The sequence below is a fragment of the Leptinotarsa decemlineata genome, unplaced genomic scaffold, assembly GCF_025532065.1.
Source record: "Leptinotarsa decemlineata unplaced genomic scaffold, Ldec_3_MD MMD2_tig00026340_RagTag_RagTag, whole genome shotgun sequence".
In the NCBI taxonomy this organism is placed as follows: domain Eukaryota; kingdom Metazoa; phylum Arthropoda; class Insecta; order Coleoptera; family Chrysomelidae; genus Leptinotarsa; species Leptinotarsa decemlineata.
The window spans coordinates 6,468,104-6,495,208 of NW_027412694.1; the positions used below are offsets into that span (position 1 = coordinate 6,468,104).

At 34.5% G+C, this 27,105-nt stretch overlaps 1 protein-coding gene across 2 annotated transcripts in view; it reads left to right on the forward strand.

The window, feature by feature from the left end:
* MFS17 (Major Facilitator Superfamily Transporter 17) overlaps window positions 1-27,105 on the forward strand; it is a 186,387-nt gene that overhangs the window by 91,361 nt on the left and 67,921 nt on the right. For both annotated transcript variants that reach the window (XM_074183668.1, XM_074183669.1), the window contains exons 3-4: window positions 1,881-2,068; window positions 7,907-8,146. In XM_074183668.1, the coding sequence (XP_074039769.1) occupies window positions 1,881-2,068; window positions 7,907-8,146 (428 nt within the window). The remainder of the gene's footprint in view (window positions 1-1,880; window positions 2,069-7,906; window positions 8,147-27,105) is intronic.

Here is a 27,105-nt window from a genome sequence, read left to right on the forward strand (position 1 = left end):
GGTGTAAGGAACACTCACTGTCGATCAATTCCAAGGAAGAAAACTGAAATGGTCTTTTTCACCAGGAAAAGAAGTTCATCGCGCTTAAAACCTCCCGAAATCTTAAAAAGCAAACTAAACTTCTCTGAAGAGGTGAAATACCTTGGTACCACCCTCGAAAGGAAGCTAACATGAAACTCTCACCTACAGAGTAGAGCAAAAAGAGCATATGTGTCTTATGAGCAATGTCGGCGGACAGTGAGACGCACACAGGGTCTTTCACCCCGTGTGGTTACCTGGATCTATACTGCAATAATAATACCTATGTTAACGTACGGAGCCATTGCATGGGAAACAAAAGTTTACAAGCAACGGCCATCCAAAAATTATATCAAATACAGCGATTGGCTCGTTAAAACATCACAGGAGCCATGAGAACAACATCAAATGCGGCAATGGAATTAATTATCGGTCTGACCCCTCTGGACCTGAACGTTAAGGAGGTGATGCAATTGAACCTAGGTTTGTGTTTAATAAACCCTACAAAATACAAATGAAACAGTCAAATAAGTAGAAAAAATACTATGCTCAATGAATACAATGAAACAATTTATACAGAATGAACCAAGCTTGCAAACAGGATAGTTTTCTGTCGATGTTTCAAATCGTGTGACACTAACTTTTCGAGCTTGTTGACCTTTCCGATACGTTTTAAACCATCAAAAACCGCATGGGAGCTGACTTCCAGTTCTATGCCATCCCACGCACCGTTCGTGATGGACTAGTCTCCACCAGGGTCCTCAAATCCTCGTCCTGGATTACTGTAGTCGACCACTTTAGGGCTCATCTTCGAGGCTACAATCTCTGGAACGAAATTTCGCGAACCAACGTCGAGCTGTGCGTCCATTTACACTATCATTGCCAAATGCCAGGTTGATTTTTCGGGTTATTTCGGTAGCAATTTGGTTCAATTTGAATCCGTAGAGGAAAATTGGTCAGAAATCCCTAACGACATCATACAGTAATATACTGAAAAGAGGCAAAATATTAAAATTTGGCAAAAATTAACAGAATAAATGAAGAGAGTACAACATTCTCTATGGATCAGCATTCGCCACGACACGAAAATGAATATGAATAATTATCTCGCACCAGCATTTTGCAAACTTTTCAAACATCTCACAAGAAAGGGGTTTTTACTTCTTTTTGGAAGATTGCTCGCGTTTACCCTGTTACCAAAAAAGAAAAGAAAAATCTTCAAAATAACTATAGACCAGTCGCTTTGCTATCAGTGGTATCAAAAATCATAGAGAAAGCCGTAAACTACCATATCCTTGAATATTTGGAAGGCTTTAACATCTCGAGCAATTATCAATGTGGCTTTCGGAAACAAAAATCAACAGGCGATCTTCTATCGTATGTCACCCATATTTGGAATAAAGCAATCGAAAAACGTGGAGGGTAAAGACTTGTTGCGCTTGATATTTCTAAGTGTAAGACATGCAAGTAGCCGTCGATGTATATTTCCTTTTCTATTATTCACCATTGATTCTTTTTCTTTGTATTTAGATCATCGAAGTTGGAACCGGTGTCATTCACCAAAGAAAAATTGTTGACCACATAAAAAAACGTTCTATTTCATATTGCATTGGACGTTCTTACATACATTACACAATTTAAGAAACTGTAATTGAATAATGAAGATTTGTTAAATGTAAAACAACTTATTGTGACTTACGAGTATATTTGAATTTACTACAAAAATGTATGGTGTGGCTAGTAGTTGGTTTCATACTAGAGAGTGAGTGACTACACTCATTATTTGTTATGTGAATGCGAATTAGACTGACTTCCCCAGAATATTCAAATTTGTAATTATTAACGTTTTATTTCGTTTTCAGGTCAGGTTCCAGCCAGATTAGTACTATACCTCCTATCATGGTCAGGCTTCTTAGTATCTTTTATGATGAGAAATGATATAAATATGGCCATAGTAGCAATGGTCGAAAAAACTGATATGAAGCAAACAAATGCAACGAATGAGTACTGTTACATAATAGAAGAAACTAGCAACAATACGGCAACAGTGGTAAGTTTTATATTCAATTAGTTGAGGAGATCTGAGAAAAGTCTGAGTGTTTTTGTTAGTACTAACAGTGTGTTTTCTAATTGCGGCAATAAAATGTGAGGGCATGTTCTGAAGCCCAAATTTTATGAAATGCATGGTTTCCGAGATACAGAACGTTAATCTTTTCTAAAAAATATTGTCATTTCGAATAGTTTTTGTAGATACACCTGTTCAGAAAATTTCTTATTTCATATCTCATTTACACAGCAATAAGGAAATTAAATAATGTGTGATCGAGAGATCGGCAATGAAATGGTTTTCTTTTTATTCTGGAAGACAAAGCGAGCTACGAAAACAAAACAGGAGATGAAAAAGTTTAATTTTTTGATGTTTATAACCCAACGAAATTTTAAATTTTTTACAAGTTACGTCAGTGGCGTACTTTATTTTTATCCAGTCAAGGCTAAAAGAAACTCTTTCTCTGAAAATAACATTGAAAAATTTCACCAAAATCGGATAAGGGAGATTTACAGTATTAACACAAGACAGGAATTTTTTTGAAAAGTTCAACTCCCGATATTTTGTGAACAGTGAATTTCCAGACCTACTATTATTTGAACTGTTTGCTTAAAATTAACTCCTGAACACGTCTATGAAGAGTTACAGTTTTCATTCTGGGACTAATAATAAAATAACATTAATGTATTATTGAAATTAGCTCTGTTTTTCAAAATTCTCTCCTTCTCTCCTTTTTCAAGCCCTCGTCAAAGCATTCTTCCTTTCGCTTGGGACACCTCCAAAAATTGATTTTTGAATGCAACGCAGCAACTGCTCACGACAATTGATCTTCGTGCAATTTTTTATTGACATTCAGAAAAATAAAAGATTCAATGTCAAATCAGGATCGTATCGCAGATGAAACATTGAATCGATATTTCGAGTGCTCAAATAGTTGATTGTTAGACGAGATCTGTTTAAAATCTGGCTGATAGCTGGATTTTCTTGGCTCGTGATGTTTTTCCTTCAAAAACTATTCAACAAATGGTTGTGTGCTATTCATTTTGAAGTTTGTAACATGATTAAATTGTATTGTATTTAGCCCAGCTTGAATTACAGTCGACAGATTTTGAGGTTTGGTGTCCTTAAGCAGCGTTTACACTACGCCAGTTGAGGAGACAATTGTCGGGGCCAGTTTTCTTGGACCAGTTACGTGAATTTCTGAGACCAGTCCAAATGAATGAGAACTTGTTCACACGTCGAAACTATTGCCACGGCAGTTGGTGACGAAAAATGGCAGGATCCTCATCGTCTGTTGTGTCTCGTGATGAATTGAAAGTAATGTGTGATATTTGTCGGGAATTTATCGCTGAGGTTTGCGAAGTTTTTGAAGAAGAGTTAAATAAGAAAAAGGAATGGTCAGGCAAATGGCTAAAAGTGCTGAAGGTGAACTATCTAAAAAAGACACAATAATGGGGAAAGCACTGCACCCTAAGTTGAAATTAGAAGTGACACTATCATATCTTGCTACAGGAAATAGTTACAGAAGTCTACAGCATTTTTTCCGATTGTCAAAACCTATGCTCCTCATATAACTCCACGAATTTAAAATTTTAATCGTCACTCCATTCAGGAGCCACAGTTTTTCACAACAGAAAATTCTAAAATACATAATTAAACTCACACACGAGATATCTACTGCTCTATCACGTTCACACGGCGCTAATTGTCAAGGCAACTGCCGTGATAGGGTGGTGGGGGGCATCACTGCGCCCAGTCAATTGTCCTCTGTCTACTTCTGGAGTCCTGGAGACATTCGAATCTCAGGACAATTGGCAGGACAGTTGACTAGAGGTAGCCAATAATTTTATATCAGTAAGCTGTCCTCTGTCAGTTGTCTCTTTAACTGACATCGTGTGAACGCGGCCTAACCACACGCAAAGGTCCTTTTACTTATATATAGAGGGCACCAGTTGAAACGACCACAATCTCATAGTATGTTACAAACTGATCTTGCTAAATTAATTAATGCACAGCACGACTGTTTTTTTTATGATAATATAAGAAAAATACATAATAATCGTGTGGTTGGTAAGAAGCTAGTTCAAAATTGAACATAAGTTACTACTTGACCACAACCTGTCATTGGCATCGCTTAAGGCTTTGCCAAACAAACATTGAACACCTGGATGGCAAGAAGATTTATGGACTTCTTGCAGAATCTTCCAGGATTAGCTCACTCCAAGGCGTTTATTCACCCTTCGAAGCTTGATACCAAACAGTTGTTGGACTACAGTAGGGATGAACTACGATGTCTGACAGACCTTCTTACAGGTCACTGTCAATAGAATCATCATATGCAGAGACTCGGACTGTCGGAGGACATTCTGTGTTGCCTCTGTTTGAAGAATGATGGAACAGCAGAGCACATACTTTGTGCCTGCCCCGCTGGGGACCGAATCAGGTTTTTAGAATTCGGTAGAGCCGTACTCTTACCATCTGACCTGAAAGACTACTCACCATATTAACTAATAGTTTCGTTAAGAAGCTGAGTTTATTTGGACGAGTGTGAATAGGTGTGAGCCACAATAAACCCTTGTGGGTTGCTGTGGAAGGTCGAATAGACCCACTTACTTTGGACCTAAGCTAATACTTGACTGGACTTATGGACACCCAGTAAATAAATGACTTGGTCTATCCCATCCACAAGTAGATGCGGTATCCTAGTAGATAATTTGGGATTTGTACTGTTTGAGAATATGTTCTGCCTGTTATTATGTTATCAGTTTTAAAATATACTGAGGAGTATTTATGACTTTGTAGAGATTATAAAGCTGCTGATATTTCATGTAATATTCAATATCGATGTTATCGGTTAAGTTAAAATTATTTTTTACATTACATACATACATATATATTACATTTCATACATACATATATGAGTATATCTATTTGCTTACATCATTTGCTTACATTATTTTTTATTTTACTTTTTCAGTTCAATAGCGTCCTATTTTGTTTGCATTTTATCCAATTAAAAAAAAATCATACTGGAATTGGCGTTCAAAGTAATGTCTTGGCGGAACTTATCTGGAAATTTTATAATAATATCAGTGAACAATGACTGCATGAGGCCATATGATTCAAATTGATTTATATAAAGCACTAAGTGGGTAGTATAGTTAGTATGAATCCATGTGCATGCCAGTTTTGAAAATAAAGTGTTAATCGAATGAATTATGGATTTTCCTCAAAAATCGTCCTATACCATCAAATATCTTGTTCAATTTCTTCACAATTTTGATAGGTTATTGAAATTATTTTTTCACAAAAAAATGAATTTACAAATTTTCGTTGAAAATATGATCAAAATCAGATGAGCTTTTTTTGCTGTGAGCGGCATCGATTATTAATGCGAATATCTAATAGAAGAAGTGCAGAAGTGTAGAAATAATTGTTTGAATGATAATAATGGAAGTTGATAAATTTTGCGAAAGAAAGTTTCCGGCCTTCTACTTCTTCATCTTGATACAAAAAATGTGGGAATCTTCCAAACAAAGGAAGGACGCAATTAATTTCAAAAATTAATTTCATACAAAGGTGTGTAGATCATACAAAGAAGTAACTTTCAGACAAAAACTGGAAGGAAAAACCTTTTCGAAAGAGCTTTTTTCATATGAACTTTTAATTACACGAAAGAAAAATACTTTCGAAACGAATACTTTTATATGAATGCTAAATTATACGAAAAACACTTTTGACTATTCCGTTTGTATTTCAAAAATTCGTAAGGAGATCGAATCAGGTATCATTCACAGAATTCATACACAATATAGTTAACGAAAGAAGTAAAATTTCACTTACATGGAACACTGTTATCCTCACTGGTAAACATCCGATGTTTCGCCGTATTTTTAGAACGGGTCAATTCAAAAAATTGTATTATTATTGTATTATTATTAATTATTTTGAAGTGAAATTGACAAATGAAACTTTCAAGATGGCGACTGGACGCCATCTGGTAAAAAAAATCAAATGGAAAGGGGGGTCTTATGACACATCATTTTGAAGCTCCTGACGAATACTTCACAACCCTAGAATATGAAGTCAATATCTTCCTACTACAAAATGGCGGAACATTTAATAATTTCTTGAAGGCATACACATTAATATTTTATATTTCTAGAAATATTTTTTTTATCTGCCATATGGCATTTCCAACAACCCGATAAGGTTTATTAACTTATTTTTTGTTTATAAAAACGACCAAAAATGTCAGTACGACAATGAACATTATTGTTCAGTTAGAATATTCTCATTCAGTTTTCGGTTTTACTAGTAAAAAGGTACCACGTCAACAATCTCTAAAATGGTCAGTTCTTGTCCATTGGAAGAAATAATTGAAGAGGTTTTTATTTACGTTGCGACGCGTAACTTTCACGAGACCGAAATGATTTTCAATGAACGTTTTCAGAATCGTCCTATCTGTAAAAAATATATTTGAGGGAACTTCACCAACTTATCAACCAAATTCACAACTACCGGTAGTGTACATAACAAAAAGACCCTAGGTCATCCGTCCATTCCGGAAGAACAGCAAGTGTAGTTGGTGAGATGGTAGTAAATCCTGAACCTTCGCGAAGGATTGTGAGGTGTCTTCTCCTACTGGGTGGAGACTTTTGAAGAGGAACCGATATCATTCACACAAAATTAAAATGGTACACCAATCAAATGAAGATGACACTGATCGAAGAAGAGAATTCTGCGAAATCGTGACTGAAATCATTGCAAGGCATCCTACTTATTTTCACAATATTTGTTTTAGTGACGAATGTATATATTTTTTAACGGCAATGTTCAGAGACAAAATTGCCGTTATTGGAATGACACCAACCCTCACGTTTTCCGGGAAACACATAACCAATATCCAGAAAAAATTAACATTCGGGCAGAAATATTGGGAAACCATGTTGTATTTATTTATTGATCAAACTTTAACAGGGGAACTGTATTCGAATATGCTACTGACCCTCTCATCACTGAAATCGTCGAAGTGAATCCTAATGATTTCGATATGGATATTGTATTCCAACAAGATGGACCACCACCATACTACTCCAGACAAGTAAGAAACTATTTGGATACTACTATTCCCGGTCATTGGATTGGCCGTCAAGGTCCTACAGAACGGCCAGCCCGCTCGCCAGATTTGACACCTCTGGACTTTTTTATGGGGATATTTGAAGCAAAAGGTGTACGAAACTGAACCTGCTTCAATATTGAATATACGACAGAAAATAATAAATATTTGTAGAGATATTGACGTTACTGTGTTCGAAAATGTTCGGCGTGAAATATTGCATAGGCTGTTCATATGTAAAGAAGTTCAAGGCAACCATTTTGGGCATCTTCTGAACTGACCTCAAGCTTATTACCTCATATTATGTAGTTAAATGTCAATGTATTCAGGTAAGGTAGTAGTTGAAGATATTGACATTTTATTCTAGTGTTGTGAAGCATTTGTCAGGAGCTTCAAAAAGATGTGTCACAAAACCCCCCTTTCCATTTAATTTTTTTTCACAGAAGGCGCCCAGTCGCCATTTTGAAAGTTTCATCTGCCAATTTTACTTCAAATCAAAGTATTCATGCATCAATTTCATTATCCCAAATTTAAATTTTTTTAGTTGACCCGTTCAAAAAATAAAAGGTGGGGACGTTAAAGAAATACACTGTATTTTGTTCTGATCCGATCAATTTTAGATCTAGAAAGAATCATTTACAAAATTTGGATTTGCGAACTATTTAGCTAACTGGATATCTGCAGATGTTGCATTTACAATAATAATATTTACAACTTTTTAGGACTATGGTGGCACACTTCAATGGTCTACCAAGGTGCAGAGTTATGTATTAGCCTCGTTTTATTGGGCATACATAATTTCTCAAGTAGTGGGTGGATTGGCTACCCAAAAATTAGGCACCAAGCGAGTCTTCGGCTATTCTCAATTAGCAACTGCCTTGTGCAGCCTGAGCATACCGTGGGCTAGTGATACCCATTACGGTATAACAATCGCTCTGAGGTTCATCCAAGGATTCGCATCGGTAAGTGAAATAAACTGAATCAGTACTCAAGCTTTCATCAACAGAATTCTACTCATTTGATGTTTACTATGCCTATAGTCGAACAACCTTTTGTTTATACCACTGATAATGTCTGTCGCAGTAGCAGACAAAACGTTAGTTGCTTAAGGTTACTTTCGATCACGGCTTACCAGTCCGTTTTGAATTCTCTTCAATCATGTCAACTTCAGTTTTCAGCAAGACATATGTCTACGTTGAAATCAACCACTTGTCAGCAACTTTCTTCCCATAACAACCCACATGTCAAAAAATTCAAGTGGGAATAGCAACCCACATGTCAAAAAATTCCAAGTGGGAATAGTACTTTAACATTTTTGAGATTACAACGATATGCAATATCGAAAATTTAAGTTTCTATTCAATACCTAACGAGAAAGTATGGAACGCCGTTTTACTTTTTATTGTCACAAATATTCATTCCTCAATTTATTCAACTAACAATTTATTTGTTTGAATTTAATTGACTCATGCATTTGTTCCACACATTAAAAACGATTGTTCACAAAATTTGTTCTATTTTGAATGACACTTGATTTAAAATGTTACATGAATAAAATTGTTATTTGAATAAAAAAGAGTAATGAAATAACTTGAAGCTTTTATTGATTCCGAAGAAAAATATTGTTTCAGAGTATTGGAAAATGGAACGCCAATTTATTATATATTATGCTGAAAAATAATCTATATACATATAGTTCAACTCAGCAATAAACCAACATTTTAATTCAACAATCAATGGAATGTATTATTCGAGTAAATTCAACAAACGTTTCAATTCCGCATATAATTTTGACCTTTCAATAAAATGTTAGTTATTTATATGACTGTTGAATTACAATGAAACTTTAAATTCACTGTCTAAAAGTAAGTTTGGGAATAAAATTTCAAATAATATATTTGAATGACTGTCAAAGTTTTTCCATGAAACATTGTTGGTAATAAAAATAGACTTTCGTTTGTCTGAAAATATAGCAAATTAACTTTCCATACTAAATATTTTTCTATGAATAATAAAGATTGTTATATTTCAATTTTATTGAAAGTGTTTAATATTTACAACATTCACTTTAATGCATTCAATTTAAAATTTGGTTACAACTTTTGTGCAAAACATTCTCAAGCAAGTATCATTTTATTTCATCAGTCTTTTTAAAAAGCTAATTTCTGACAAAAAATTAAATTTTTTGATGATTTAAAAAGTTTCTTGTATTTGAAAGATACATTTAAAACGATTGTTGATAATTTTAATTCGGCGCTGGTATCGAGCGGATTTATGGCAACATGCTAGTTCATTTATAGTACGACAACACGCCGTTCAACCGTGGCGCAGAATAAAAATTATCAACAATCAATTTAATTCATGTATCACTGAAATTCAACAAACAAAATAATTCAGATCATTTCAAAGGAATATTAATAAAAAGTAAAACGGCGTGGCACGCCGGTTTACTTTCTATTGGTATTTTGTGAAAATGAATTGTTTTGACTGTTGCATTTAGGTGATACATGAATTTAATTGATTGTTGATAATTTTTATTCGTCGCTGCGGTCTAACGGATTATTACCGTACTATGACCAACGCCATACATATATATATATATATATATATATATATATATATATATATATATATATATATATATATATATATATATATATATATATATATATATACATATAAGTAAAACGGCGTGGCACGCCGTTTTGCTTTTTATTAATATTCATTTGAAATGAGCTGAATTATTTTGTTTGTTGCATTTCAATGATACATGAATTAAATTGTTTGTTGATAATTTTTATTCGGCGCTGCGGTCGAACGGATTTTGGTCACACTAGTTCCTCTTACAGTTTTCTTGGTTGTTGTCTGTAAAATGTCATCAAGTTTTCGTTAATGTTACTATTCTGTGGTTAGTATATCTTGTTTGATTGTATAGATGGCAAATGTTATGCGACTTTTGAGAAACAAATTGTAGACTGTGTCTAACGTAAGATGTCCAGACGTCATAGTTAACGTAAGCACAGCTTATAGTTATAGTCTAATACGCCTAATACTGACACTGACACCAATAAATAGGTTACCCAACTGAACAGAAATTGATGGTTCGGGTTGTTCATAGTGAAAACATTACAATATTATATTTACCATGAGTGGTTTTAATGTGAAGCGTAGGATTCGTCAAACTATACTAGAGGCAAATAGGTTTTTGGAAGAAGGAAACATATACAATGCAATACAATGCGCTGACGTCGGGCGTATTTTTGCGGAACTACATAACTGCATATAATATGTATGTCATTGGTGATAGTACGGTAATAATCCGTTCGACTGCAGCGCCGAATAAAAATTATCAACAAACAATTCAATTCATGTATCACTGAAATTCAACAAACAAAATAATTCAGATCATTTCAAAGGAATATTAAAAAAAGTAAAACGGCGTGACACGCCGTTTTACTTTCTATCGGTATTTTGTAAAAATGAATTGTTTTGATTGTTGCTTTTAGGTGATACATGAATTAAATTGATTGTTGATAATTTTTATTCAGCGCTGCGGTCGGACGGAATATTGTGTTACTATCACTAAACTATCAAGTTGCCAGATTTAAAAATCCAGCTTCTGCAAGAATCCGTTCGACGCTAGCGTCGAATTAAAATTATCAACAATCGTTTTAATTCATGTAACTATAATTATCAACAAACCATTTTATTCATGTTTCACAAAAATTGTAGTAAATTATTCGATAGTTACAAAAAAAGTATATATGACAAACATTTACTTCCAAAAATTTCAAACAATGAATCTATATTATAAATGTTTGCAACTTTTCATCAAAAAAATTAATTCATGTAACATTTTAAATCAAGTGTCATTTAAAATAGAACAAATTTTGGGAACAATCGTTTTTAATGTGTCGAACAAATGCATGAATCAATTAAATTCAAACTAATACATTGTTAGTTGAATAAATTGAGGAATGAATATTTGTGACAATAAGAAGTAAAACGGCGTTCCATAAGAAAGTGAAACTGAAAAAAATCACTATCAAATGTTAGAAATGAACACCATAAACTTTTCCACGATGATATGAACGTACTTCTGTTTTTCCCTTACACAGTGAAGATTATCAGGTGTTACTAACCTACATCATCTGGTAATTTGTTCCTGTAAATTATCTACAGTAGTTGGCTACGACTCGTAGACTTTTGATTTTAACCATCCTCATAGAAAAAAACCCAGTGGACTCAAATAGGGGGTTCTGGAACCTTCAACATTTGGATATGTTGTCAAAATGAATGGTCCTTTAATGTGGTTGTTGGAAATTCCTGCCAAATATATGGTTTTTGGGGATGTGAATTTTTTGGTCTGTATTGAGATTCGAAAACCATGACGATTCTTGGCATTTTTTCTGAACTCTATTTGCTCATTCAGATAAAATTTACATTCGTCCGTGAAACATGTAGTGTACAACAAAGCTGGATTACGGTTTACGTGTTCTGAGAGGATTTCACAAAATTCAACTCTTATGTCGAAATCATTCTCGTTAAATCTTTTCAGTTTCTAAGTGTGGAATTTCAAAAACGTTAGTACAGATTTGTCCAAAATGGATACTTTCAAAGAAAAAGTCCTGTTTTCATACTAGATAGATGAAAAGTGGTGGTTGTGTCTGAGAATCACATTTTAGTGAAAATGGTAGAAACCGCATATCGATATCTATCATCATTTCTGAGTTACAGCATTTTTTTTGAAAATGTACATTTTGAAAAGTTGCTGTAATTTTATTCCTGTCAAAAATTTCTTGTTACTATGCAAATATTTTCAACGTACTTTTTTATTTAGAATTAAATGGTGTCAAAAACTTATTTTTTCAAATGAGTTATCAATACACCCTGTATATTCATGCATATTTCAATAGAGCTTGAAATTACCTTGCCAAAAATGTAGCACACTTGAAGTTTTGCTAGAGTCATCTTTGAAATACAGAGCTTTCAGGTTTTTTCATGTAGACTTTGAAAAACACACTTGCATCAAGTAGGCTTTGGTCGATTCGACGATAAAACAGAAATAAATTGTTTAGTAGTAGCCATCAAATGTTGAGAAAGCTTTTCATAACGAAGAAAAGAGAAATGAAACTTTCTATGTTAATGTATAGGTAAGTTTGAAAATGTCCTCATAGGACGAAACTGCAGTAACATAGAAAGTTTCATTTCTCTTTTCTTCATTATGATTTCCTACCATGTAGTAACGGCTACATCCATCACTTTTCATAACAGTAATTGAAACGCAAAGTTTCAATAAAACTGATAACAATATATACTATCTTCACCATTAATAAATGAAACTTCAACAATGATAAAAATAATGATAAAGAACAAACAATGAAATATATTTCTTCAGAGAACGTGTTCGAAATGTCTATCAGCTTCTTCCAAACACAGACGACACCTTTTCTGAAAGTTTTTTGCCGCAATAATCAGTTCAATAGGAGTGAGAGAAGCAAAACTTTGCATCACTACCGCTTCAAATTCGTATCTAAAATTGGTCGGCAATTCGAAAATAAGATCCATCAACCTTCCCCAGAGGTGAAAGTCCTTAGGCCTCAGTTTCGGTGAACTTCCAACTCCTTATCCATATTTTATTTATATAAGTTTGGCGTTTTCTTTTCGAATTGACTGCCATCAATTAGGAGGTGTCGCAATCTTGCGAAAATGTCTAATAGGTTGTTTTCTCTCTGGATACCTCTCGTGATACAAATTGCTTGCTGCTTCTGTATTGTCTTCGGTTTGTATAAAACAGACTATGATAACCCATTTTTCATAATTCTTTGTTAATGTGTTTGAAAATTGAACAAAAACCACTAATTGAGAGTGTCTTTACTGCTTAAATCAAAATTTGACAGCTACCAGTAAAGATTTGCATTCTATTTTATTGCCACATCGTCCAAAGCCTACTTGATGAAAGTGTGTGTTTCAAAGTCTACATGAAAAAACCTGAAAGGTCTGTGTTTCAAAGATGACTCCAGCAAAACATGAAGTGTGCTACATTTTTGGAAAGGTAATTTTAAATTCTATTGAAATATGCTGGAATATACAGGGTTTCCCTTAGAAAAAATGTTTTCCATGAATAACAATTGATATCTCATTTTAAAAAAAATGTATTTTTACACCATTGAATTCTACGTAAAAAGTTCTTTGAAAATGTTTTCATAGAAACTAGAAATTTTTGACAGGAAGAAAGTTACAGCAACTTTTCGAAAATGCACATTTTCAAAATACATGCTGTAACTCAAAAACGATGATAGATATCTATATGCGGTTTTCACCATTAAGTTAGTCATAAAATTGGATCCTCAGACACAGTCATCAATTTTCATCTATCTAGTTTGAAAACAGGAGTTTCCCTTCAAAACGGTACAATTTGGCCCACTTTGTACAACTCACTCCTTATGCTTGGGACGACTTGTGGAATATCTTATGCATATCTACTATCCAGGCAATGTGGACTAGAACTGCAACAATGATGCTTTCGTTATGAATCGATGCTGAACGGCCATGTTGTCTGTTACTACCGTTACCAGTTTTCATGAATTTATATAACAAATTCAATTCATATTTATGTCTTGAAGTTCTGCCCGAATGATTCATGAACCCTCGCAAATGTTTCATGTTCGTAGTGTATGATCCATTTTTTGAACCCAGTTCAAACTGGACAAAAATAAAAAAACTCATTTTAGAATAATTTTGACATAAACATCAACTCCAGCAGTAGTAACTAAGTCATCAAATTTTGTGAGTTCTTGTTTCTGTTGTTTTCATTAGTATTAGTATTATTCAGTATTGTTCATCTTGTACATTTTTGATAGTTGTTCAAGTGGACCTTCTAGTTTGGTATTGAATAAAAATTTTTTTCTGGCATTGCTCACCGCTGTAATGTCAAAATACAGGGCTGGATACATAATTGACATTCAACTATTAGTTTTCTTTTGAAATTTTTGAGATGAAGATAGGGATGGGTTGATTTTTACACAGAAATGTGCTCGTCTGAAAATCAGAGTAGACATTCTTCACTATTTTTCAGTCTCAATATAAAATCATTTATTAGGATGGCTAGTTTGAACGGGAATGATCTGTATGACAATGCGCACATACTTTATATTTGTTATACAAAAACCGAAAGTGATTATCGTTTATGTATTCGCTTTTGTTCCAGAATTTGAAGAAACCTTACTGCAATACATTTTTGTAACATTCTAAACATTCACTGTTTAAACTTTGTTTGGGGTCGCAATTTCGAAACGAATTATCGGTTTTTTGACCAGTAATTTGACTCCTCCCACTTTTGTGTTTCCATTCTGATCGCGCATGATCGAATCCGGTAGGGAAATTTTTGATGAGCAGTAAATCGATCATTTTTTGGGCAATGTTTGCAGTTCCTTTGAAATATCCTCAAATATGTAACTTTTCATACTTTAGCGAATCATTTTGTCGTTTTCTATCATCTATGTAAATAACGAATGAAATTGTTGTGAAAAATATAACTTTTGTCGACGCTGGCCTTATTCGATCAACTGATGCGACTTGGTCAATGTCGCGCTTATCCCTATTCGTACCCCTCTAGAAAATTAAGGCACGATGCGTTCGATCGGGAGTTGTTTTAACGGCTTCGAAATACTTCTGTCGCGTTATATAAGCATTACCGCCACATGGGAAAAGCAGTCCAGTTTGGAAAGTGCAGTGCGAAGTGAACAAATAAGGCTATAGACATTTGCGCATTAGTCTGAGTGTTTTTGTTGTATTGACAGTGTAATAGTGAAATGAAGTTGAGTTCAATTATACAGTGTGGTCAATTATTGTCGAACCCATGGGAAAAACGTAATAATATTGAATGTTCAATTTTCAGTATGTTCAATTTGCTCAACCACATATGATGGATGAAAATACTTTCTTGGAACTGTTATATATATAAACGAAATCAACGATCCAAATATATTAAATCAGAAAAAATACCTGATAGAGAGCAAATAACCAATGAAAACATCACAAATGGAAAGAAGACAAAATAAAAAGTGATGCTGAGTTTCAAATCGAGTCATGCTGGCATTTGCAATTAAGTTCTTTACTGAACTTTATTTATTAATTTTCTTAGTTTTACATAAATAAGTCAAACAATAAATGTTCACCGTAATATATTGGGTTGAATCATCTGAATAGTATTTTTATTACATTCATTCTAAAAAAATATTTGTTTGTTTTTAAAACTGACATAATTTTCAATTTATGAACCGATTTGAATTAAAGAAACCGCGAAGGGAAGCTCACTACAAAATTGAATTGATTTCATTCATATTTTCTAAGTTTTCATTCTCATTAGTTTTTATTGAACACTTGATGAAGTTGAAAAATATAGACAAAGGCTAAACAAATAAAATTCAGCAGGAATCACTCTCAACCACATTCGAACAGACCCCTAGCGTGAAATTTAGAATGCGCACTAGTCAAAAAAAACGAAACTGTTGGGCATGAAGGTCAAAAATGCCGATCGAAGTGAAATAACTAGTTCTCCTAGACTGTGGTTGAATAGCCAAATGTTTATCGTACTGAACGAAAATGTTTTCTCTCGACACGGGTTTCGCTAACCAAGTTGGCATCATCAGGAGATGAATAAAACAACTATTCTAAGTATTTTCAATAGATTAATTATTTTACGCTAGGGGTTCCAAATTCTACTTATCTGTTTGAATATTGTTAGCAATTGGCCTATGGTTTATTCTTTATACTTCAAGGGACGGTAGCTGGTTGGGTTGGCGTGAGTCATTCATTCATCCAATCTACCGCTATGTGAAACGCTAGTTCAAACCCTACGACCGGACGATAGACTTTCATTGATCCGTGCTAGAAATCTTACGTTGGAAGGTAAGACCTGATTAATCCCTAACTCACCCATGGTTTGACTTCTGAGGGTTGTCGTTCTTAGGCAGCGACAGCTGGTTTATGAAAAAGTATATTTTTACAGATTTCAACAGTGATTGTAACCAAGCTCTATTTATTAAACTCATAGAACAGCGATCTATAAATTATGTGTGTCGATTTTAAAGTCACCTTTTCCTTTACTGTTTCAGAGTCTACGGTGTTTGAACGAACTACATACTTACTGAGCATGGTCATTAACTTAATTTCTGAAAAAACTTGGCGAACGTAAAGCGGTTTGATTATCATGCAAGTTATATTTAACAAATTTGAACCAATTTCCATGAGAATTTTTGTTGAAACACTTGTGTCTTTGAGTAATTGAAATTATCACGATATTTTTATTCTAACAATTTATTGGATTCGTTTTTTTTCTGAGATCATTCAAATGTATACAATTCAGTTAACGTATCAAATATCGTTTGTAGGCATAGTTGGTTTTGATATCGATTATCGCTTCCTAGAAGTATTTTTTATTACATGGAGTATATGAAATAGATTGGGTCCAATAAAAATAATGCTTTGATTTTTATGTTCGCTCTTTATTTATTTAGACTTCGACTGATAATATAATCTAGTGTAGAAACAGTTGGTCGGCACCCATTTTTTCCTACCAGGGAAAACCATAATATCAAATGGTGGAAATTTGTAACGCTGTACTACCACATGGTCGAATCCGTCAAATTTCAACAATCGCTCACCCCTCTAGTTCCACAGGGATACCTATACTTTGATATTCTGATGAGATAATTTAGGACAGTCGTGTAAAGACATTCTAGTAAACAACTTCATCATAGACAGTAACGCCATCTCTTAGCAACAATCGGAAATACCCCATTATTTTTGTTAAGAACAATATAAACTTCCACGCGCTTCGAGTTTAGACTAGAACCTTTCTTATCGATATAAAAGAAGTGCGTCGGCGCGACGTGACTCTATTTAACAAAAAAAATCTGTTTTTCCGGTAATCAGCTGTCGCCCCCATACAAACGACAACTCTCAGAAGTTGAGAAACTTGTGCGAGCTAAAGACTAACGAGGTCTTACCTTTTAACGTGTGGTTTCCTAACACGAGTAATCGAAGCGATACGGTTGGAGAAGGATTCTAGTTGTACTGTGAAGTAGTGGTTGTGAAGTCAAATGATTGTGAAGGTATTGTTCATTTTTTTGTGTCGTGCGGGTGCGATATCCATAATTGTTGTGTCGAGTTCCATAATTGTTACGATTTTGGCATAATTTCAAAAAAACTTAAATTTGTTAGTGAGTGCAGCGATTGTTTTTCAGTTTAAATGGGAAATTGCATATTTTTCATTGAATGAAATGGTAAACCACTGTGTTTGATTTGCAATCAGTTGCTATTTGTGGGAAGTTTAACTTTAAGAGATGAACCATAAATCAATACTCGTTTCATAATCTACACCTCACGATTTGTGGAGATCAAATCGTGAGGTGTAGTTTTTGAAATTACTATGGATCTTCATCAAGTAACGGCCGAATCAATCAGAAAATCAAAACTCGATTGTTGCACTGAAAAAATAAGAACGGACACATCGTCATCTTCAAAATCTAAACTTCAAGGTCAACAATCGAGAGCTAAAGTTAATACTGAGAGCGAAGATGTCCTGAAATTAAGTTTTATTATTGCATTAGAGATCAGGAAGAGATCAAATCCTTTCACTGATGGTGATTATATTAAAGACTGTGTGTTGAAAATGTTTCCATTTCCATTTCAAAAGTCAATATTTCAAAATATTTCGCTGTCAAGAAACACTGTTGCTTCAAGAATAAATCAGTTACCTCAAAATTTGGTTCTTCAACTGAAGAAGAAAATTAAGGATATTACAAACTTATCCCTGGATGTTGACGAGAGTACTGTTGATACAGCTCAACGCTGTTAGAAAAATGCAACCCAATTGATTATGGCAATGACTGGTGGTTTGATTGTGCCTTTCTGGTATAGATATAAATAAACACTTGACTGCTCTGAATATGAAGTCACAGTTGACAAGTATTTCGATCACCAAGTGATCATCTTACAGATGATTAATCTTCCTCTTGAAGATGATCACTTGGTGATCGAAACACGTGTCGAGGTGTTAAAATAACGGTTTGGTGTTGGGATAAAACTCCGGTAATAGATATTCATTACAACATCAGAGGTTCCAAACAGTGCATCACAAGAACGAATATTGATACCTGATATCAATGAGCTTATTAAAAACAAGAAAAGTCCGATATCTGGAACCTCGAGCTCAAAAGAATTTCCCTCTTTTATAACTTTGATATGATTTTTAACAACCGTATTTATATACTATATAATTAAATTAATAAAATGTTGTAATCTGGCTCGCCTACACATTCTAAATTGAGTTTGACACCTCTGATTTAGGACATCAAGGAAGCTTGTATAGCATCTCAATTCATCTGATAATTCAATTACGTATGTGAAAAAGGCCGAATGAATCACGAAAATTTTCCATTCTTAATAAAATTGTATGTAACGCTGCAGCGTTACAGTGCGCTGTGGGGAGTTTATGGTCGTGTATTAAATAAGTGGGACGATTGTTTCATTCGTTTTTACCAATTCATGACGATATAAAATTCAACATTTCAAAATCATAAACGATTTTCTATGAATTTATACAAATCGCCAAAAATTTGCTTGCGACAATCGGTGCACTTCTCCCAAATACCAGAACTGCAATACTTTTGTCGACGCGCGTTTTTAGGAGGTTAACAATTTGATATGAGTAATGCAGTTCTGGTAATTGGGCAAAGTTTTGGACTTGATGAATGTATTTAGTTTTTAGCGGAATGATTGAGTGAAAACTTTGGAACAGTTGAAACTGATTACAAAAATTACTGTCCATTGAAAATCACAAAATCAAAAAAAAAATCATGAATTCATTCAAATTCATAGGTCAAATTCACTAGTCTTGACAATAGCACTTATATCCATTAGCGAGGGAATGAGGGTTGCATACTATTAAAAAATGAAAAATGACCACCATATTTTGGAAACGTGGTATCAACTTTAACTTCACAGGGAGAGTTACATATTAACATCAAAGTCGTGACAACTGCATGAAAAATACTATTAAAAAAATATAAAAATTCATCTACACAATTGAAATGTGGTATCAACTTCAAGTTCACAAGAAGTGTTGAATATTACAATACCAACAGCAATAAAATGTCGTAAAACAAAAATTTTTTTGTTATTTGAAAACTCGGGTACCAACTTCAAATCTACAAGGAGTGTTGAATAATACTACACTAGTCTACGTCAAAATAATCACTTAGCTTGGCGATAAGAACGGTTAAAATTTATTTAAAACAAAATCAAATCTTTACAAGGGAACAAATTCAAATGTATCAATATACTAATCGTTTCGACAAAACAAAAATTATTTATCATCGGAATATTCATAACCAAACATTTTTTTGTATAATGAGTATGAATTGTTGAAGGCCGGTGATGAAATATGGATGAAAACTATTTTTCTTTCAGTTTCGATATCACAGATTGTGGGATGTTACCAGGGCCGGATTTGAAAGTCTGAAGGCCCTGAAGCAACGCAGTAATAGAGGCCCCTAATTATTAATTAATTTCCAAAAAAATTAATATTGCTCGAAAAAATAAAAAATGTATAGTAAATGAAAACTTGCAATCAGAGCTTTCTGATATATCGATAATAATATTATTATGCAAGTATTTTAGTAAAAATGCAAAAAAAATTGTTTGGGAGGAAAAACGTAAAGGTTGCTGACCCGTCAACATTTGGATATTTTTTTATCTTTATTGTGGAGGCCCCTATTCTGTGAAGGCCTCGGGGAAGTAGCCCTGGCCTTCTCTTTCCGGAATCCGGCCCTGGATGTTACCAAAGCCCACATTTTCAACTGACATTCCCAACGGAGTCCAAAATAATACAAGGAACGCCGAGTTATTTGTAGCTGCCCTTGAACTTGATAGTAATAATTATAATTTTGTTATTACAGTATGTGTACAGAAATTGATTATTTGTTCAATTGTTTCCTTGGTGTTTTTTCTGAGACAGTTTTGAGGCACTTCACCTCAACAATGGGGTCATCTTCTATTAACCTATCGGGACTCCAAAAATATTATCGTGTTCATCGATGAACACTCCACAAGGTTCTATCTATAACATTGAAAACATAATGTTAACTCAAGTATGTTATTGAAATATCAACTTGATATCAGAATCATTTACCAGTTATCTAATTACAAATGGGTAATTTTCTGTTCCATACTTGGTGTTTTAGTGAAATGTGAAACTGTGATAACAATATACATTGTTAAGAAATAGGTAGATATGTGAGTATACAACTATTTTATACTCATATCGTTGAATTATGGATAAACTTGATCATTATTAACATTCTATAATTTCATTATAATTCACTGTATAAAAGATATGAATATAGAATCGAACATGAATACTTGTTTTATCATTCAAGAGAAAAATGGAATGCAAAGTTGAATTCTAATGAATTTTTCTCAACTACCTTTGCTCGGGATGTAACTAATAGATAACCTTGAACAATCGTTTTCCTTCACCCGGGGCCTAGCCTTCCTTTTATCTTCCACTTGATAACAAAAGCACCAATTAAAATGTATTTAACGAAACGTATTTCAAACTCGATGTACAAATATAAACTCACATTTTTATAGTGAACGAAGTGGAACCCATATCGCATTAGAATCCGTACGCCTTTTGGCAGCCTGTATTTGCGATCGGGGAAGGTATTCTTGGGTGATGAGAGGGCGCCACGAATTGGTTGCTGAGGCTTTTGCAATAAGCTGCGGACTTCTCAGATTATATATGAGCAAACCAGGACTCCTAAACCCTGATAGAGAGTACGCTAGTCTTCTGGATCTAAAGCAAATTCAAATCCAAGATAGAGTGGATGTAAACATTGACATGCCCTACGCACGTGATATTGAAAATCCCAAGAATTGGCCAGGGTCGTATTCAGAACCAACATCTTGTTGATCGCAAATGCTATATCATACTTAGGAAAACTTTTTTATAATAACGAGTGAAATGCACAACTTTTGCAGTTTAACGGGAAAATGCAGATAATATGTGTAATATAAAAAGATTTTCATTGGATTTTTCACAGCGCACTCAAGCATTATATGAAAAGAGACGTAATTATTTCTTTATTGATAATTTTCATTTTATGTAAAATCAAATGGAATATTAATCAAAATTATTCAACTGGATGAATTTGTCTCTTCATCATCCTCACCAATCTGAATTATCAGTGGCTCGATTTGTGTCTCCATTATGTTATCAAGCTTCCACATCTTTGGCTCGACTTCCGATATCACATGCCGAACACATTTCTCCCATTTCTTCGCTGTGACTTTTTTCAAAGCCTCATCAAAAAGTACTTTGAGATCTGCAAATTTGAACGTGGTGTTATGCTGAGTTACAAAATTCTTCACATCCGCCCATATTAACTCGATGAGATTGAGCTCGCAGTGGTATGGAAGCAGGCGAAGGACAATTTTGTTTTGGCCTGCTGCCATCTCATCGACTATATATTTTTGGTATTCAAGCTTGCGCTCCTTGACAATTTTTAGTAGCTGCACTCTTAGCATTGAGTCTTCAAAGCTGATATTCTTTGATCGCAGCCAATTTTGGATTTCAACCTTCTTTGAAGACGTTGTTGGAATCTTCTCTAACCGTCGCGAATGATAAGGTGCATTGTCCATTACAATCACAGCATTATCCTCCAGATGGGGTAAAACTTTGGAAAACCAGTGTTCGAAAGATTCACCGTTCATTTCTTCGTGATAATCTCCAGTTTTCTTCGACTCGAAACACAGCCCTTCAGCAACAAACCCATTCTCATTGCCGATGTGACAAATAATAAGCCGTTTTCCTTTACTTGAAATTATGAAGAGGTATGTAAATAAATAAAACAAATACGAGGGTTACTTTTTATATATTGAGATTGAGGCAGGTCTTAATATAAATATAAGTTCACCTGATGGATTTGTTAATCCGGTGGATAGTCCATCTAGAAAGGCCCCCCTAGATGAGGTCACAGTTTCATCGACCCATACTTTCGGGGTAGTATGACCAGCATTAACCCAGGTTTCATCCATATAATAAATTGTTCTCTGTTGTTCCCTATAATATTTAATTTTGGTCAAATACTCTCTCCTCCATAACACAATTTCCTCTCTATCCAATAATAAACTATTGCGCCCCCGTTTTTTCCGTACGAAATTCAAACGTTTCAATACTTTATGGAATGTTGACCGCTTAAAACGGCAATAAAACATCTTCAGTTATTTCTGTGAGTACTTTGTCTATCGTGGGTATTTCATTTCTGAAAAAGAACTCATGCACTTTCCTCCTGATTGTATGTTTATCAGCATCATCTATTGATTTTATAATGGTTTGACGATTCTGATTTGTATTCGGTTTGGAAAATGTATGATTTTGTTTATATTCCCGTAAAACATTGTAAATCGAAGCGCAACACACTCCAATTTTATCGGAAACTTTCGATACGACATCGTCGACAATCGATGTCTCAATTTCTTCCATCTCTTTCTTGAACACATTTAAAATCACTCTTTCATCTCAACATTCAAATGTCTTTTTTTGGTTCGTTTCCTGGCTGGACTCAGAGGATAGCTCACAGTGTCATCAGCAGTGTCTGTACTGGACATATTGGAAAACAATTCTGAACAATATACTATAACGCACGCCACACAAACACGCAAACGACTGATTACAACCCTGTGCTGGTACAGAACTCTTACCAAGAAGTCGAATTCACCAATGAACGCTGCCCTTTCCATCTGACACTGGCCAATCACGTGAACATCACGCGGCGTTTTTTTTTTTGTTTTACTCTATCTTGAATTTGGATAGACTATCTAACAACTAATCCAGAAATTTACATAGTCATTGTAAGGTCTCCATTGGGATCTTCTCTGACCACAAACTCATTCCAGTGTTGAGTGAACGATAAATGTCGGTGAACAATCTAAGCCGCGCAAAGTATGGCATTACAGATCTGCTGAGTGGGAGGATCCATTTGTGCTTCTGAAGTAACAGAAGTTATTCTATCATCCATGGTTGCATATATTTTTTTTTCAATGAAATGACCTTCTAACGCCAAACCTTAATTCAACAAAAATTGCGAGCAAGCTGTCGCCTCCAGAAATCTCAATGGTGCAAAAATTCCAGTACCGAAAACCGAACTAAGTTTGTTAATGCTCGCAACAGCTGCAAACTTCGAATAAATGAAAGCAAAGAACTTCTAAATCAGAGAATTTGGGATAAACTGCTTGCCAATCCTAACAGATCTAGATCCTTCTCGTTGGTAGCTAAAGTTTTAAAGCTTTACAAAACTCACAATTCCACTACTAACAAAAGCGGATGGTTCAGTTGCAACAACAGCCAATGAAAAAGCAAATGTACTAGCTGAACAATTTGTGTCCCGCTCCGCTGACCATTTTCTGTGAAAGGCGCCACCCACTATTCTCACGCTAGAATCCATAATGCTGAAAATAACTTTTCGGCAACGTCGTCAGGCGAATTTTGAAACAAATCAATAAGGCGTCTGGTCCTCATGAAGTGCCCGTCATCGTACTTAAGAAGTGCGCAAATGAACTCGCACCAGTATTTTGCAAACTTTTCAACCTTTCATACTAGAAAGGGTTTTTCCTTCTTGTTCGAAGATTGCTCCATTCCCAAAGAGGGCAAGAAAAATCTTCCAAATAACTATAGACCAGTCGCTTTGCTATCGGTGATATTAAAAATCATGGAGAAAGCCGTAAACCACTATATCCTCAAATATTTGGAAGGCTTCAACATCTTGAATGATCATCAATATGACTTTCGGAAACAAAGATCAACAGGCGACCTTCTATGGTATGTCACCCATATTTGGAATAACGCAATCGAGAAACATGTAGAGTAAGAGTTGTTGCGCTTCATATTTCTAAGGCCTTCGACTTCGATGTTATGGCTTATCGAATCATTTTTGTGTATGGCTCTTCAGCTTCCTGAAAGAATTTTTCCTGCAAGTGGCCGTCGATGAATATTTCTCGAATACTTTCACCAACAACGCTGGTGTTCCCCTTTTTATTGTATATTAACGACTTATTGAAAAAAAAACAAGAATCCAATATATTGCTTTGCTGACGACAACACACTTGTCTCGTCATTTCATTTGGATTCCAAAACATCGGCTGCGGATCCACATCTTCACCGGCAGTACGAGGTTGCGTATCTTCCTGAGGATCTAGAAGTAATTTTGAAATGGGGTTCAATTCAATGCCACATAAAAAAATCTCTGAGCCGAATATAATAATGTCAGTATTATTCTCATGTACTGAGCTCCGCCCCTAAGCATACCCTGAAGCTACTAGATTCCATCCAGAAAAGAGCCATCCGCCTGATTGATACTCTGAAACTTCGGAGAAAAGTTGGAGATTTGTCTCTCTTCTATAGATACTTTCACAGGAAGTGTTCAAGTGACTTGACATATTTGATTCCACCAAGAGCGGTACGTATAAGAAATACGAGACGGACTGTGGCTGCTCATCGTTTTGAGGTTCAACTCAGTATACCTCGAACGTCACTGTTTAAGAACTCTTTCATCTGGAGAACTTCGTTTATGTGGAATGAACTTTCTGAGAACGTTTTTCCAAATGGATTTAATTTCCAGCGATTCAAATCCAATGTGAATCGCTACTTTCGCGCGCACCGTTCTGAGAGCGCCTTGAAGATTTTCCTGTAGCGCTTGTGTTCTGTCCTTAAAAAACGCATTTTATAATTCACTTTTCAAATATTTAATTATAAATATAATGTTTTGAAAATGTACATAATTTTTAAAAACCTATATTCACTGGAGGGTAACTCGTCTTTTCAATGAGTCCAGAACAATTTAGGTATAGATAATTTTGTTCTTGGATAAAATTCGAGAAATAACAGTCACCCATCTGAAGGATATTTTTTCTAAGCGATCGGTGTAAGTTGCATGAGATCGGATAACTGATTGCGAAATTATAAGTAAAATCGTTTCAAGTGGGCATGGATTCCTCATAAAAGCTGTTCAATATTACTGGCGAGCATTTCGCATAGGTGAGTTTTTTCAATAAAACTAAAAATCATTTGAACAACGGAACATTCTATTTTCTCCCCAAAACTCTTACAAACATTAATTTGCTTATAACTTTTATTTATTATATGCGAGCGCTTTCGACAGGTGGCTGTGCTATCATCTTGGCTCTACTAAATTATTTATAGTTGTTTAAAGGATGCCATCTAAAAACAACATTGTTATGGTTTTTGTTATGAGTTGTTATGAGTTTTGAGTATATTGCAATAAGTTTTGAGTGTATTTTATGGAATTTCGGTAACCACATGATTTTAGTTCATTTTATCTTGATTGTGGTAATAAACTTGAAAGCAATAACATTTTTGAATAGCGAATGAAGAGACCTTTCATACGATATATCACAAGCCTATACTTCCCATTTAAAAAATTCGGGGTTGTACCTGTCATTCGACGGAGGTTGAAGGTAGGGGTAGCATTTTTCCGTTAAAGTATGTCAAATTATAATTTAAATTTGACGTGTTTCGGGATTTTGTTGAAATATGTATCGTAACCGAAATGATGAATTTATTCCATTTGGCTTTTATATAGAATATATTTACACTTGATAATTTCGATATTCTTGTTTTGTCTACACAAGCCATATATATCATTAATTTTTTTTCTCTTGTATCTTCACCTAATTTTGTATATCGTAGACTGATGATAAACATTCAATGTAAATAATCCTCAAAAAATAATCTGCAGAGCAGAATAACCAATTTCTCGACATATCAGAACTGTTTCCCAGTAACAATAACTTTAATTGTTTCCGATAATTGTCGATGTGAACACAATCTACTAGGGGTTCATCTTTTGATATTGTAGAGAAAAATTATATACTGTAAACACCGGAATTGTACCCATCGACCTGTTTCGTATAAATCGGTGTTTCACACATCTTCAAAATATATATTCTCCAACCATATAAAATCTTCGATTTTCCATAACACCATATTCTCCAAGAGTTCTTCATTATCCAATGGATCGATCAAATTAAAATTATTAGCGAAAATAAGCGGGACTTATTCCTCCGAGAGCTTACTATTTATAGGTCATTCGAGTGCTTTCACCTATCCCCTTTTCCCTCTCTCCATATGGTGCAATATGGAAACCTATAATCAAGCGGGAAACGGCCAGTTCCCGCCAAACGGTCAGCTCCCGCTAGAATCGATGAAACGGTAAGAGGGAAGAGGGGATAAGTGAAAGCACTCGACTGACCTTTAAATAGTCAGGACTACTGTCATGATAAAACAATTAAATAGATCAGAAAGTAAAAGCACCTAAAGGCTGACTTTCGACTAAAAGAGGTCAGATGGCAATCTTGCTGAAGTGCCCATTAGTAAGTTGAGGACCGCTCCGGAGGAGCGGGGATGGATGGACGAGATGGGATTTTCTGCACACATTAACCATGTGAAGAAGTTTTCAACTCAGGACACTCAACCCGGGAGGGGGCATGGGGGACTAAGTCCAGTCATCACCTGAAGACGATTGTGAATACTTAGCTTGAAATCTTCAAATTTTACTTAGTTTTTTCAACTCCACCTCCCCTGGCATCAAACCGGAGTTTATCAAGTGTAGCTAAAAGGACTGATATATTTTTTTTCATTCCTTGGTAATTGTTCAATTTTCAATCGTTGCTTGTATTTTATTACATTTTAATTTCAGTTTTTTTTATAAATATATTTGTTATTTTTTAACTAATCTTTTTAATTTTATTGGTTCTTTCAGACAAAGCAGAAAAAGACTAAAAAAAATATTGGTTGGTTCAAAATGAATCTATTTACTGTCAATTTAAAAAAAAC